The sequence below is a fragment of the Anolis sagrei genome, chromosome 4 (genome assembly GCF_037176765.1).
Source record: "Anolis sagrei isolate rAnoSag1 chromosome 4, rAnoSag1.mat, whole genome shotgun sequence".
Taxonomy (NCBI): domain Eukaryota; kingdom Metazoa; phylum Chordata; class Lepidosauria; order Squamata; family Dactyloidae; genus Anolis; species Anolis sagrei.
This window is the reverse complement of record NC_090024.1, coordinates 112,697,783-112,713,996: the sequence shown is the minus strand read 5'-3', so window position 1 is coordinate 112,713,996 and position 16,214 is coordinate 112,697,783. Positions and strand designations below refer to the sequence as shown.

General features: G+C 44.1%; 1 protein-coding gene across 2 annotated transcripts in view; it reads right to left on the bottom strand.

Moving 5' to 3' along the window:
• WDR47 (WD repeat domain 47) overlaps positions 1–15,208 on the bottom strand; it is a 70,769-nt gene extending 55,561 nt beyond the window's left edge. Inside the window, exon 1 of one of the 2 annotated variants that reach the window (XM_060774581.2) lies at positions 14,986–15,208. Coding sequence is in view for 1 of the 2 variants with exons in the window: in XM_060774580.2 (XP_060630563.2) it covers positions 12,813–12,818 (6 nt within the window). In the remaining variant the exon portion in view is untranslated. Of the gene's footprint in view, positions 1–12,812; positions 12,835–14,985 lie in introns of those variants that run through there. The other variant, XM_060774580.2, reaches the window with a different exon arrangement.
• Positions 15,209–16,214: the final 1,006 nt, after the last annotated feature.

Sequence of the window (16,214 nt, the reverse complement as noted above, 5' to 3'; positions counted from 1 at the left end):
CATATATTAGAAACCAACACTTTCTCATTACTTTATTTTCCAGATCACCAGACTGGGCCACAGCAACGTGTGGCAGGGGACGGCTAATGTGTTACTAAAATGTGAATGAGAAATGATGGGATGAAATTCTGTTAATCCAAAGACTAGGTTCTATCAGCAACTGGTTTCCCACGTAAGTTGCATGTGGCCTCCAGTGAGCCTATACATTCTAATACAGGCAAATTAAGATACGAGGACAAACTTTTTAGGAATTTTCCATTCATCCTAGAAAAAAAAATCAATTTTATAACCACAACTACAGCTGTTTATTCATTAGCACATTCCTAGTCATTCAAAAAGAATGTATTGATTCTGAGAAAGAGAGCGTACTGCATTGGAGTCGAGGATGCAATGTAATTGAGTGCTGCTTTTTGTGACCCTTACTAAACTGAGATAGCTAACACACATAGAGATTACATCACAGTGATCCTCTCAATTGTGTTTGAGGACAGACTGCAATGAGATCCAGATACTATGGATTTGATGTGACCCATCCCAAACTAAATATGTGGTTTTTTTTATTCCACTTTCTCCTGATATAGGCAGATAATCTATATAAATAAAAATGTAATGTTCGTTTGTGGGATTAACAGAAATCAAAAACCACTGGACCGATTGACACCAAATTTGGACACAAGATACCTAATTTATTTATTTATTTATTTCGAGGTTTTATATACCGACCCTCTCACCTTCAAAGAGGGATTCGGACCGGTTCACAACATGTGTTAACATACAAAAAATATACAATAACAACACAATGCCACTTCATTACACGATTAAAATATCAGCACCATACACATTAAAATATTAACATCCTAGTTAAAAGAGCCAAATCGTCCAACACCATCACAATCACATTCATCATCCTCCTTTCATGTGGGCAAAGAATTAAATCAGTTGTCAAATGCCACGTTCCACAACCAGGTCTTTGTTAGTTTCCTGAACGTCATGAGGGAGGGGGCAGTTCTAATCTCTAATGGCAGGGAGTTCCAAAGTCGAGGGGCCACCATTGAGAAGGCCCTGTCCCTCGTCCCCACCAGCCGTGCTTGTGCAGGCGGAGGGACCGAGAGCAGGGCCCCTCCAGACGATCTTAGTGGTCTTGATGGTTCGTAGGGGAGAATACGTTCGGAGAGGTAAACAGGGCCGGAGTCGTTTAGGGCTTTATAGGTTAACACCAGCACTTTGAATTGTGCTCGGAAGCTAATCGGCAGCCAGTGGAGTTCGAGTAACAGCGGAGTGGTGTGCTCCCTGTATCCCGCACCCGTTAGTAATCTGGCTGCCGCGCGTTGTACTTGCTGCAGCTTCCGGGCAGTCTTCAGAGGCAACCCCACGTAGAGAGCGTTGCAGTAATCTAAGCGGGATGTAACCAAAGCGTGTACTACCGTGGCCAAGTCAGCCCTCCCAAGGTACGGACGCAGCTGGCGCACAAGTTTTAATTGTGCGAATGCTCCCCTGACCACCGCTGAAACCTGGGGTTCCAGGCTCAGCGATGAATCCAGGAGAACTCCCAGACTGCGTACCTGTGCTTTTAGGGGGAGTGTGACCCCGTCCAACACAGGCTGTAACCCCGTACCCTGTTCGGTCTTACGACTGACCAGGAGTACCTCTGTCTTGTCTGGATTTAGTTTCAATCTGTTGTCCCTCATCCAGTCCGTGACAGCGGCCAAGCACCGGTTCATGACCTGAACAGCCTCCTTAGTGGCAGGTGGAAATGAGTGATAGAGTTGGACATCATCTGCGTACAGATGACATCGCACCCCAAAACTCCGGATGATCTCTCCCAACGGCTTCATGTATATGTTAAACAACATAGGGGACAGTATTGAGCCCTGCGGGACTCCACAGTACAATGGCCGAGGAGTCGAGCAGGAGTCCCCTAGTGACACCTTCTGGGAGCGACCCTCGAGAAAGGACCGGAGCCACTGCAAGGCAGTACCCCCGAGACCCATTCCCGCGAGGCGTCCCAGAAGGATACCGTGGTCGACGGTATCGAAGGCCGAAGAAAGGTCCAGCAGAACTAACAGGGACACACTCCCCCTGTCCAGTTCCCGGCGCAGATCATCAACTAAGGCGACCAAGGCTGTCTCAGTACCATGTCCCGGCCTAAAGCCAGACTGTGACGGATCTAGATAGTCCGTGTCCACCAGGAATTCCTGGAGTTGCGAGGCCACCACACGTTCCAGGACTTTGCCCAAGTAGGGGAGATTGGAGACTGGCCGAAAGTTGACGAATTGAGTGGGGTCTAGTGATGGTTTTTTCAACAGCGGTTTGATGACAGCTTGTTTTAAGCTGGCTGGAATCTTGCCTTCCCGAAGGGAGGCATTAACCACCACCTTTACCCACTCTGCCAAACCCCCTCTGGCTTCTTTTACCAGCCAGGAAGGGCAGGGGTCTAGGATGCATGTGGTGGGCCTCGCCTCTCCCAGAACCCTGATGACCTCGTCGAGTTGAACAGATCGAAACGAATCCAACAAAACTGGACAAGCAGATGCTTGAGTTACATCCTCAGAGACCGCAGTTAATGTGGTGTCAAAGCCCGCGCGGATCAAAGCGACTTTGTCCGCAAAGTACTGAGCAAATGCTTCACAGCGCGCTGTCGAGTCGTCAGGGGACCCACTCAAGGTGGGATTCAACAACCCTCTGACTACTCGGAACAGCTCTGCCGGACGGTTCCTTGCGGACGCAATATTGGCCGAGTAGAAAGCATTTTGCGCGGCCTCTATTGCCGCGCCATACGCCCTTAGATAGAGGCGTAGGCGTGTTCGGTTTGACTCGCTGGGCTGTTTCCTCCACACGCTCTCTAGCCACCTCTTTGTTCGCTTTAGCTCCACCAGCTCCTCGTTGAACCAAGGGGCCGGTTTCGCTCGGCGACTTAAGAGGGGGCGCTCCGGAGCAATCGTGTCTATTGCCCTAGTCAACTCCCTATTCCAGTGAGTGACCAGGGCATCGACAGAATCACCATCCAAGGCAGTGGAAACATCCCCAAGAGCCATCAGGAGTCCTTCTGGATCCATAAGCCTCCTGGGGCGGACCATCTTAATGGGTCCACCACCCCTGCGGAGGTTAGAAGTTGCAGCAAGTCTAAACTTGATCAGGTGGTGGTCAGTCCATGGCAAAGGGGAGATTGATAACTCCTCCACACCGCCACCTTCTTCCCAGCCCTGACAGAAGACCAAGTCAAGTGTGTGTCCAGCACAGTGGGTAGGGCCAGATATTAATTGGGACAGCCCCATAGTTGCCATGGAAGCCATGAAGTCCTGAGCCGCTCCTGAAAGAGTGGTCTCTGCATGGACATTGAAGTCCCCCAGCACTACAAGCCGCCGGGACTCCAATGCCAGGCCCGAGACCAACTCTGCAAGCTCAGGTAGGGCGGCCGTGGTGCAGCGGGGTGGTCGGTACACCAACAACAGCCCTATTCTGTCCCGGTCCCCTAGCCTCAGGTGGACACATTCAAACAAGGTCGACTGTAAGGCTGGGCCTCTGATCAAGGAGATGGAATCTTTATAGACTATTGCAACTCCGCCTCCCCGCCCCCCGGATCTCGGTTGGTGCTGCACAGCATAACCTGGTGGGCAAAGCTGGGTGAGATTCACCCCTCCAACCTCGTCCAACCAGGTCTCCGTGATGCACGCCAGATCTGCCTTTTCCTCCAGTATCAAATCCTGGATGATTGATGTTTTCCCATTGACAGATCTGGCGTTCAACAGCACCACCTTCAATCCCGGAGGACCATCTACCTTGGAACCCACGTTTACCAAGTCAGGAGCACATTTTGGAATTTTCCTCAGCATTTGTTCACGAATTGGCCGAATTAGTTTTTTATCTCTCCCTTTCCCGTATCTCCCCCTCCCCATCATAACTTCTATGGGGGCCCCCCGAGAACTGGAACTCTCCCCCTCCCCACCTCCCCCTTTCTCTACATCATGACACTCTAGAATTGCACTGTTATATAGCATATCATTAACCCGGCCCGATGGCAAACTATCAATTTCATCGTTCCTATAGTTCCACTCCTCTGATTCATAGAACCATCTCCAATTTTCCCCAGCCATTTGACCGTTACTGGAGAAAATTATAAAGTGCGTGATGTAAAGTGTGAATGCAAGCTTAACACGACGGTCCACATATAACATTGCAATTAGCAGTCCACAGGAATTCCTCCGTTAATTAAAGTGCTAGTCCGTTGTCCGTCGCCGAAACATGAGGAGGAGTAGGATTACAAAGGCCTTCACTTACAGTGCAATAACATTGGCAAGAGTTCGGCAATTAACAGTATTGAGTCTGCAACCAAAAGGGTAAGGGCAGTGGAGGTGCAAATTGTAAAAACAAAGTAGTTTGGGAGGTACTAGCCACTACCAATGGCCTTCAGACAGCCTGTAGCTGTTGGTAATCTTCCAGTAGTTAGATGAATCAGAACCGCCCCAGTCTACAATTACACTACACCCTATTAAATCCACTACCAATTTAAAAACGCAGAGATAATGCTGAAAAACAATAAGAGAGTCAGATAGATCTAATTCCCTAGCAGCAGAGGTTTCCTATTGGATGGAGGAAGGATGACTGACCATTGGCAAGCCGAGGATGTATGGTGTCAGCTGATGGCTGACGGTTGGATACAGCTATTAACAGATATTAACAAAGATTAAGGCGCAGCTTCACAGTTAGGGGTCGCTTCACAAATGGGTATCAATAGACAGCTTCACAGACCAGAAAAGCAGCTTCACAGATAGAAATCAAGCAGGCTGCTCCGAGCCTAAAGGAGTAGCTCTACACAGTGTGTTCATAAAAAGCAGCTACACAATAGTTCTCCAGGGTGCAACAACATAGGCCAAAGGGCGACTTCACAGCCACACAACAGGAGCAGCAACACAACTTGGAGCAGCAACACAACGCTGGAGCCAGGAGCAGTAGCAGCACCAGATGAAATGCTGGAGTCGGATCAGCCACCCAACAGGAGCAGCAACACAACCCTCTTTCTCCTGTTCTTGCAGGCAAAGATGTTAAGCAGAGAGCAGCTGGGAGACAGCAGTTTTAAAGCCTCCTTCTCTGACCTGCTTCTCTCACTGGTGTAGGAGTGAGCAGCCAAGACACCTTCTTTCTCCTGTTCTTGTAGGCAAAGATGTTAAGCAAAGAGCAGCTGGGAGACAGCAGTTTTAAAGCCTCCTTCTCTGACTTGCTTCTCTCACTGGTGTAGGAGTGAGTGGCCAAGACACCCTCTTTCTCCTGTTCTTGCAGGCAAAGATGTTAAGCAAAGAGTAGCTGGGAGACAGCAGTTTTAAAGCCTCCTTCTCTGACTGCTTCTCTCACTGGTGTAGTGGTGAGTAGCCAAGACACCCTCTTTCTCCTGTTCTTGCAGACAAAGATGTTAAACAAAGAGTAGCTGGGAGACAGCAGTTTTAAAGCCTCCTTCTCTGACCTGCTTCTCTCACTGGTGTAGGAGTGAGTAGCCAAGACACCCTCTTTCTCCTGTTCTTGCAGGCAAAGATGTTAAACCCTAACAACCCAATGTATGTCCTTCACTCAAAAAAAAAATTGATTTTGTCATTTGGGAGTTGTAGTTGCTGGGATTTATAGTTCACCTACAATCAAAGAGCATTCTGAACCCCACCAATGATGGAATTGAACCAAACTTGGCACACAGTTCTCCCATGACCAACAGAAAAAACTGGGTTTAGTGGGCAGTGTCCATTGGCTTTGGATTTGTAGTTCACCTACATCCAGAGATCACTGTTGACTCAAACAATGATGGATCTGGACCAAACTCTACACGAATACTCAATATGCCCAAATGTGAACACTGATAGAGTTTGGGGAAAATAGAATCTTGACATTCAGGAGTTGTAGTTGCTGGGATTTATAGTTCACCTACAATCAAAGAGCATTCTGAATCCCACCGACGATAGAATTGGGCCAACCCCCCCCCCCCACACACACACACACACACAGAACCCCCATGTGGGCCACAGCGATGCGTGGCAGGAGACAGCTAGTAATAAACATAAAACAATGCTAATTAAAAAGTGAAGACATCAATCAACCAATCAATGATTTATTACGGTCTATGACTAGCACAACATAGAATGGTGCACAGGTGCCCAAGTGGAATCGCAGTTCCCAAGTAGGTCAAATACAAAAGCAGATTAAAATATTAAAAGATATTAAAATATAAAAATAAAATTTAAAAATGCTCTTAAAATATTTAAACATTAAAATACATTAAAACTTTGTACCAGCACTTCACTATATAAGCAATTTAAAATGGACATCTCTGGCTCTTATTTATATTTACAAATATTTATCTATCTATTTTTATTTATGACTTTTCCCGTGCATACTTAAAATCATTGAGACTAAATATTTTAATATTGCTACAGAGTAATTTTGTTGGAACACAATTAGTGTATTTAAACCATAAAGTGGTTTGTAATCCTCAAAAGCTTATGTCAATTAAGAGTGATTAGTCTTCCAGAGAGCATAAACACTTGGTTGCTTTTAATTTTTTATTAATTATAACTTTTATTGCTTGAAAAAAAGCTAATAACAAAATGTGTAAATGGTTATTGAAAAACAACTTTCATTTTAAACTTCCTTTTTAGTAGTGCTTTAAAATATGAGGGACATGAATACTGAAATATTTGTCATTGGTTCTGATCTATGTGGGACAGCATCTTGTATTGTCCAAGGGATGTCAAGATATTTATAAAGAAAGAATCAGTTGTCTTAACACTGTCATTCATTATTTTTTCCCTGAGTTAACAACTTATCATTAAAAAAGCCACAAAAACCATGCTGCAAAGAATGAGAAGGAGAGGCATGCATAGAAGAAATCCTCTTCACAGATATAACTTGCTGATCAGGAGCTAGGGGTGTCAAGTAAAAGTACACGGACATCTTTTATGAATAACCAATTATTTTTTCAGTACAGGACACAAGTAATTAGATGTTAATATCAGTTTTGCATGCACCTTACATTAGACTGGGACATTTTTGTTTCTATTATAGTTCGTTCGCTATGTTCTTTGGAAAAAGTATATAATTTAATCAACAGCAAGGCCATAAGAACTGATAAAAGAAAGAAAACTTTCTAAGTACAAATGCTGCTGAAAGAGTAAGTTATTTTGTCAGATTTTAATAATAAACACAAACTTGGTTTCTAAACAGGATAAAGCACACACAAGGAAGATTTAATCAGAAAAAGGCTAAACAGATACAACTCAAGCTCTTAATATACCACAAGCCATCAGCACATATGGCAGACAGCATCACCAAGTGATCCAAGACAAATACTTCATAATGACAGACAGATTTAGTATTCCTTTCTTTTTAATATACAAGTTTGCATTTTCAGATTTCTTGCTGATCTGAATTTAATTATTTGCTAAAAGAAGTGTAGCGTCCATAATCTAAGATAAGACTGATGTTTTAATATGCTTACCCCAGAGAAATGGCTACAGTGTCATGTTAACCAATTGACAAAAATGGAACTATTGGCAGTTAAACTGTCCAATGCATAACTTTCCAAAAAATGTTTGTGACACATGTTTTAGATGTGCAGCATTCTGCAACATAGTAGTTCAATTTACTAGCAGACTGGAGGTTAAACAACCTCTTATAAGACATACAGATAAATACATAAATTGGAAGAACAAAATGTATGGAGACTCAACAAATCATTTTGGTTCCCCTTCTCTGGTGGACATGTACTAGCTTGTCAACATTGTTCTTGAATTGTGGTGCCCAGAACTGGGTCTAGGTGAGGACTGATCAAAGCAGAATAGACTATGACTTCCTTTGATCTAGACCAGAGCTTTCTAAATATTTCAGTTTGGTGACCCACTTTTTAAATATACATTCTAAGAACAAAATGCAAAAGGACATAACAAATCTAATTCAAACCTTTCTCTCTCTCTCTCTCTCTCTCTCTCTATATATATATATATATATTGCTTATTTCAGCTAGACACAGAGATTTCTCATTACATTCACATGACACACCTACACAATTCGGCTGACACTGCAATGTATTGCGACACAATTTGGGAAATACTGGTCTAATGGAGAAACAGGAATCATGTGGCCCTCTAGGTCCTGTTGGACTGCAAGTCCCAGCAACTTTGCTAGCATAAACAACTGATAATGTCTAACAATATCTATAGGACCACGTGATTCCCAACTCAGTTCCTATCTCCTGTCAAAATAAAGTTGCATTACGGGCACTAATGGTTAAATCATTCTGATACAAGTACTTTACAAGATATTGCAAGGAAGAATTCGCTATTTGTAATTCAATTCTATATTTGCCTACTCAAAAGTAAATGGAATTTAATAGAACTTTCCACCTGATAAATGACTACAGAGTTGCAGGTTTAATACAGCTATTCACAAACAGCAATATTTTTAAAAAAGGCTGTTTGAACTGAATAAAATGAAATATGGTTCTAAATACCAGTAGATGATGGAGAGATTTAGTCAAGAAATCAGAAAAGAACATTAAAATTCATTAGTTTTACTAAAAAAATTGTCTTATGTTGGAAAGATAAACTGTACAAATTAGTTTGTTGAATATGAGATCAGGCTCTTCTTGCCATTCTTGCCAGTCTTCTATGACTCCAAATTGCAATAATATCTTTATGAAACCAACCCAGAAGACATAAAAAGGTGTGGAATCTTTCTGTCATCTGATCCTGACAAACTGTGCACTGCTGTTCTTTGTAGGGAGGATTTATTTGTACAAACACACACACACACACAGAAGGCGTCTGCATTTAGGAAGAGGATGCTATGGGAACTTTAAATAATAAACACTCAGATTTACCACTGTACCACTAGAAGCTAGGTTTGAAGCTGTCAGCCATTTTTCAGTTAACAACACCAGCCAATAAATCAAAAGACAAGCAAATTGTATATCAATGGATTTTACTTCTTAAAGAACATTAAGGAAATACATTTACATTATGTAAACTGATTCACTAGTATTAGGAGTGGTGCACATGAGATACTCAATATGTAATTAACTTCAGGGTGTTCTTTTAATGAAAATATTCTCTAAACAGATAGTTTTACTACAATAAATGACGTTAAGACTAATGCACCAGCTGTGCCTGGTCCCTGAGAAGTCAGGTTTGGCTACACTGACATAGAGAATTACAGAGTTGGAAGAGACAGCAAGGTCCATGAAGTCCAACCCCATTCTACCATGAAATAATATACAATAAAAGCAGTCCTGACAGGTGGCCATTCAGCTTCTGTTTAAAAACCTCCAAAGAAGGAAATTCCACCACACTCAGAGGCAGCATATATCACTATCAACGGGCTATCAGAATAAGGAAATTCGTCCTATGCTTAGATGGAATCTCTTTTCCTCTAGGTTGAATCCACTTTTCTGTGCACTGTCACTGGAGCGGCAGAAAACAAGCCAACTCCATCTTCAATAAGACAACTTCAAAGATTTTAAAATGGCCATTGTGTCACCTCTTAAACTTCTCTTCCTTAGGCTAAACATACCCAACTTCCTAAGCCACTTCTCATAGGGCATGGTTTCCAGGCCTACTTTTCTCATTATATTCCATTTCAACTACTTTTACAGATTCTACATGGAACAGCCTTTGGAAACATTTTAGGAACTTCAGCACGTCCAAAATGCTGTTGGCCAGAATGCTGACTATGGTCATTTATAGGGAGCATATAACTTATTTGCTGAAACAGGTCGTTTCCACATACAGTGCAATACTGGTTATGATTAAGCAGACGAAGTGTCCCTGTTCCTTCTCCTCCTCCATCTTAAGAATGTTAAATATTACCTTTTCAAGTACTACTAACTTCCTCATGCTCTATGAACTCAACTAGATTGGACAGTAGGAAGAGGCATTCCAACCCTTAGTGATCACAATCTCCTTTTTGGGGATAGCAGATTACAAATTATTGTACTCTTTATGCTGGCCCTAAATCAAATTCTTTTTCCAACCCCATTCAGGAGCAACAGCATTTGGATAGTTCCAACTTTATCTTAAAAATACAGTATGATTACAGAAAGGAGAAAGGCTGCAGAAATCAAGCCATTCAATATCTTTTAAATCATCCTGTTATCTTAGTTATAGAAGGTTTATCTTCCTTCTCTATGGGTTGGAGCAGGGGTCCTCAAACTTTTTAAACAGAGGGCCAGGTAACAGTCCCTCGAACTGTTGGAGGGCCAGATTATAATTTGAAAAAGACATGAATGAATTCCTATGCACACTGTACATATCTTATTTGTAGTGCAAAAACACTTAAAACAATAGAATAATTAAAATGCAGAACATTTTTAACAAATATAAACTGATTAGTATTTCAATGGGAAGTGTTGGCCTGCTGTTGTGTGCTTTCAAGTCATTTCAGACTTAGGTTGACCCTGAGCGAGGGCCGGGTAAATTACCTTGGAGGGCTGTATCCGGCCCCCGGGCCTTAGTTTGAGGAACCCTGGGCTGGAGTATTTAGGACCCAGCCTTCACTTTCATATGTAGGAGGAATAGTCATAATTCCTGGACAGATTTAGCATGGCAGCTTTCAGGTACTCAGTATAACAATAGTGTTTCTTTTTATCTTCACAGCTTAGCAGCAAGGACAAAAGCTCACATTAGCACAACCAAGTCTCGGTTTCTTCCTCATTTCAAGTAATTCACAGAATCACAGAGTTGGAAGGGCCACACATGAACTCCAGGTAGAGAATTCCTAGCATGGAGCTGTCTAGTCTGTTTTTGAAGGCATCTAGAGAAGGAAACACCTCCATGCCAAATTACTCTTACTCTCAAAAGGTTCTTTCTAATGTTCAACTGAACTCTCCTGTAACTTAAAACCATTACACCTGTACTATCTGGATATTTGGATATTGTATTTCAAAGAGTGCAATCGTGTCACTCCTTAGCCTTTTCTTCACCACACTGAACATGACCAATGCTCTTAACGTTTCCTCATATGTTTCGTTCTCCATACCTCTTACCATCCCTATCGGCTTTCTCTGAATCTGATCTAACTTGTTTCTATCCTTTTAAAAATGTGATTCCCAGAACTGAATGCAGTGAGGCCTGACTAACCCAGAATGTACTCCAAAGTCTTTAGGATTTTTAATTTGCTTTTGTGGAGGACATTGAATTGTTGCCTGTTTGGAAGCCATTCTGAGTCCCTCCTCGGAGGTCCAGAAGGACGGGGTATAAATGCCTAAAATAAATAAATAAATACATAACAACACACACCTAGAAATCTTGGAAAACAAGTAAGTTCAGGAACCATTTGCTACCAATAGGAGTGAAGGTCCCCTACAGAAGCAGGGAAATTTGGCACTCTTTGTATCCCCATGGAAAGACAATCTGTGCTGTCCAAATGTTTAAAAGGTGTGTTCACATTGCTTCCATAAGGATTTCACCTGTTTCTGTTATAACTCACTGACCAACAATTTTTGTCTACATCACCTAAGAAGACAAAAACAGCACAGCAGGCATGATTGTGGGGTGTTATTATTCAATACAGCAATTCATTGAGGCCCCTTCTACACATTGAACTGGATTATATAGCAGTGTGGACTCAGATAATCCAGTTCAAAGCAGATATTGTGGCCCCCACCTATCTCCGCAATCGCATCTCCTTCTATGAACTGGCACGAGCTCTAAGATCTTCCGGGGAGGCCCTCCTCTTGGTCCCACTACCGTCTCAAGCACGGTTGGTGGGGACAAGAGAGAGGGCCTTCTCAGTGGTGGCCCCCCACCTCTGGAATGCCCTTCCAAGGGAAATAAGACAGGCCCCATCCCTCCCCTCCTTTTGTAAGAGTTTGAAGACCTGGTGGTTTCAACAAGCCTTTGAAAATGACCAGTTCTAACTTAGTCTTACACATTGTCGAATACGGCCTATTCTTCCTACCAATTACCCAGATCACTTCCTCTAATTGGCCCCGGAATGAACAGCCACAGAGCCATACCTAATATTATCGTTGCCTGCCATAGCATTGCACTTAATTCCTGGGGTCCCTAGAATTTTTGGGCTTGCACAAATCTTAGCCCGGCCTTTTACATTTTTTAATTGCCTTGAACAGGCAGGATTACTTTTAATATACGTGTGTTATGGCAACAATTTTTATACTTATATTTTGTTTTGTTAATCTTATGGTTATGTTATTTTTACTTTGTATGTTTTGTGATGTTACCTGGGAACTGCTCTGAGTCCCCCTCGGGGAGATGGAGCGGTATATAAATAAATTATTATTATTATTATTATCTGCCTTGATATTTTGGTTATATGGCTGTGTGGAAGGGCCCTGAGATGCACTGAAGAGGGAATAACCAAAGCTTATTATCTACACATTAAACAAGTTCCATATTCAGCACTTCCATTTTTGGTATATTTAGCCTCTGTAATATACTGCTATTCAGGACTGAACAAGCCACTGACACATTACTCCAGAACACCATAGGGACCCCTTATGTTCCTAGCATCCTTCACACCAAGGCTTACACTCAGCAGCTAGTTTCAACAAGGAGAAATCCTTGGAATGAAAATAACTTACATAATAAGTATTAACTTATTAAATTGCCATTGTTTTAGTGAGTCTATTAAAGCTGTGAATAAGACGATCAACTATCTGGAATGAACAAAGAACAGAGTATCCCATCATTGCCTCGCACTATTGTATAGTCACTGCAACATCTCCTGCAGCCCGATATGTTATCCTTCTTTTCTACAGACGGTATCCAAGACTGTCACCGTTTGTTTATTCATTTGGTAACTGAACAGCCGGTAAATACCTGCATGGAAACACGCGCAAACGTCTACTCTTCTTTCACTGCGGCTCAGCCATGCAAACAAAGGACCGCGACTCTCCGAAAGGGGATGGAGAGCTCTTCAGTAATCCCATGTCGAAATCGTATGGGAATAACTACTTTAATCTTACTCAGTAAGCTTCTTCGGCCTCTTCCATGCAGCTGCATAAAAACCACGTTGAATTGGATTATATGGCAGTGTGGACTCAGATAACACAGTTCAAAGCAGATATCGTGAGTTATCTGCCTTGATATTCTGGGTTATGTGGCTGAACAGAATGAGTCTTTCTTTGCATGTGTGTAAGAAATGACCCCCGGCCCGGGAGCTGTGAAGCTTCTTCTGAAAGAAAGAAAACCTGGCCAGCAGGCAGGAAGCAAAAGCAGACCTCCTATTTTTTTTCCTATACAATGAATGACATTGCAGCCTTTTCTTTGGGGCAGACTTCCCTTACCTGTTAAAACCTGCAAAATGCAGCATAGGGCCCTTCCACACAGCCATATAACCCAGAAGATCAAGGCAGATAATCCACAATATCAGCTTTGGACTCGGTTATTTGAGGACCCTTCCAGACAGGCCCTATATTCCAGGATCTGATCCTAGGTTTTCTGTTTATCCCAGTGCGTACTTATATAATCCAGTTTAAAACACAAAGTCTGGGATCAGATCCTGGGATATAGGGTCTGTCTGGATGGGTCCTAGAATCATAGAATCATAGAGTTGGAAGAGACCTCGTGGGCTATCCAGTCCAACCCCCTGCCAAGAAGCAGGAAAACTGCATTCAAAGCACCCCCGAAAGATGGTCATCCAGCCTCTGTTTAAAATTTTCCAAAGAAGGATCCTCTACCACACTCCAAGGTAGAGAGTTCCACTGCTGAACAGCTCTCACAGTCAGGAAGTTCTTCCTAATGTTCAGATGGAATCTCCTTTCTTGTTCCACGTCCTGGTCTCCAGGGCAGCAGAAAACAAGCTTGCTCCCTCCTCCCTATGACTTCCTCTCACATGTTTATACATGGCTATCATGTCTCCTTTTACCTTCTACTTTCCCCAGAGAAGACAATTATGCTGGGGAAAGTGGAAGGTAAAAGGAAGAGGGGCTGACCAAGGGCAAGATGGATGGATGGCATCTTGAAGTGACTGGCTTGACATTGAAGAAGCTGGGGGTGGTGACAGCCGACAGGGAGCTCTGGCGTGGGCTGGTCCATGAGGTCACGAAGAGTCGGAGACGACTGAACGAATGAACAACAACAACAATCATGTCTCCACTCAGCCTTCTCTTTTTCAGGCTAAACATGCCCAGCTCTTCAAGCCACTCCTCATAGGGCTTGTTCTCTCATTTTAGTCGCCCTCCTCTGGACACATTCCAGCTTGTCAATATCTCTCTTCAATTGTGGTGCCCAGAATTGGACACAATATTCCAGGTGTGGTCTAACCAAGGCAGAATAGAGGGGTAGCATGACTTCCCTGGATCTAGACACTATACACCTATTGATGCAGCACTGCCAGATTATCTGGGATAACCAGAAAACCTGGGATCAGATCCTGGGATATAGGGCCTGTCGGGAAGGGTACTGTCCTATAATGTAGTTCAAGGTGGATTTTATACAGCTGTGTGGAAGAGGCCTTATTCTGTTGGACCAATTCAGGAGAGCCAATTCTGTCAATGCAGCAGCAGCAACAACAAAGGAACACACACAAAAAGAGGAGGCATTCTTGAAGAAAGGCAAGGCTGTGAGGGAGGAAACAAGGGAGGTAGGCACCTGCAATTGGGGAGGAGGAGGAGGCAAAGGGAGGGCCCTTCCACACAGCCATATAACCCAGAATATCAAGACATATAATCCACAAGATCTGTTTTGAACTGTACTATCTGAGTTCAAGGTGGATGTTATACAGCTGTGTGGAAGGGGCCTGAGAGGCAGCAAAGAGGGGAAAGAAAGAGGTTGGGAAGGCCTTCAGGACCAGCTCAGGGGATGTTGTAGAGGGAAGCAATGGCCTCGCCCCTTTTGGCCAACTCCTTCCAAGACCTCTGCCCCTGAAAGGACAGCCAGGCCTGTCTGTGTGTGTGTGTCTCCTTCCCTCACAGAAGCAGCCCTCTCCCTCCCTCCCTCCTTCCTTCCCTCAGGGCTCCTCAGAGGCTGCCCACAGCGACGCGGGACTCACCTTTCTCGCGCTGCAAAAGAGAACGAAGGGAGGGGGGGGCACAAAATGGCGGCAGGGGCCTCCTCCCAGAGAGTCCTGTCAGGGAGGCTCCTCTTCTTCTCCGTGCTGCGCCCCTTTCCTTCCCAGGCTGCGGCTGTCAAAGGCGGCTTCGCCAAACGCCTGCCTCAGGGAGCCACCAGAAGGGGCGGCGCTGAAGGAAGGAGGGAGAAAAGGCGGCGCCTCTGCGGAGGGATGGCGTTTGGAGGGCGGTGCTCCCTCCTTCTCCAGGGCGTGCCTAGGGTACCAAGCTTTACCCTCCCTATCTATCGATAGGCTTGTCGTTCCCCTCACAAAGACAGCAAGGGTGTATCTCTCCACAGTGTGGAGTGCATGCAGAACTGCCATGGCTCCACGCTGTGGGAGTTTGGCGAAGCCCTCATTGCCAGAAAAGGGTGAGGCCCTTTCCAAACTACAGCCAGTCCCCAAGTTACTGTGACACTGGCCAACACATTTTGAGGAATGTATTGTCATAGAATCATAGAATCAAAGAGTTGGAAGAGACCTCATGGGCCATCCAGTCCAACCCCCTGCCAAGAAGCAGGAATATTGCATTCAAATCACCCCCGACAGATGGCCATCCAGCCTCTGCTTAAAAGCTTCCAAAGAAGGAGACTCCACCACACTCAGGGGCAGAGAGTTCCACTGCTGAACGGCTCACAGTCAGGAAGTTCTTCCTCATGTTCAGATGGAATCTCCTTTATTGTAGTTTGAAGCTATTGTTCCGCGTCCTAGTCTCCAGGGAAGCAGAAAACAAGCTTGCTCCCTCCTCCCTGTGGCTTCCTCTCACATATTTATACATGGCTATCATATCCCCTCTCAGCCTTCTCTTCTTCAGGCTAAACATGCCCAGCTCCTTTAGCCGCTCCTCATAGGGCTTGTTCTCCAGACCTTTTATCATTTTAGTCGCCCTCCTCTGGACACATTCCAGCTTGTCAATATCTCTCTTGAATTGTGGTGCCCAGAATTGGACACAATATTCCAGGTGTGGTCTAACCAAAGCGGAATAGAGGGGTAGCATGATTTCCCTAGATCTAGACACTATGCTCTATTGATGCAGGCCAAACTCCCATTGGCCTTTTTTGCTGCCACATCACATTGTTGGGTCATGTTTAACTTGTTGTCCACGAGGACTCCAAGATCTTTTTCACATGTACTGCTCTCGAGCCAGGCATCCCCCATTCTGTATCTTT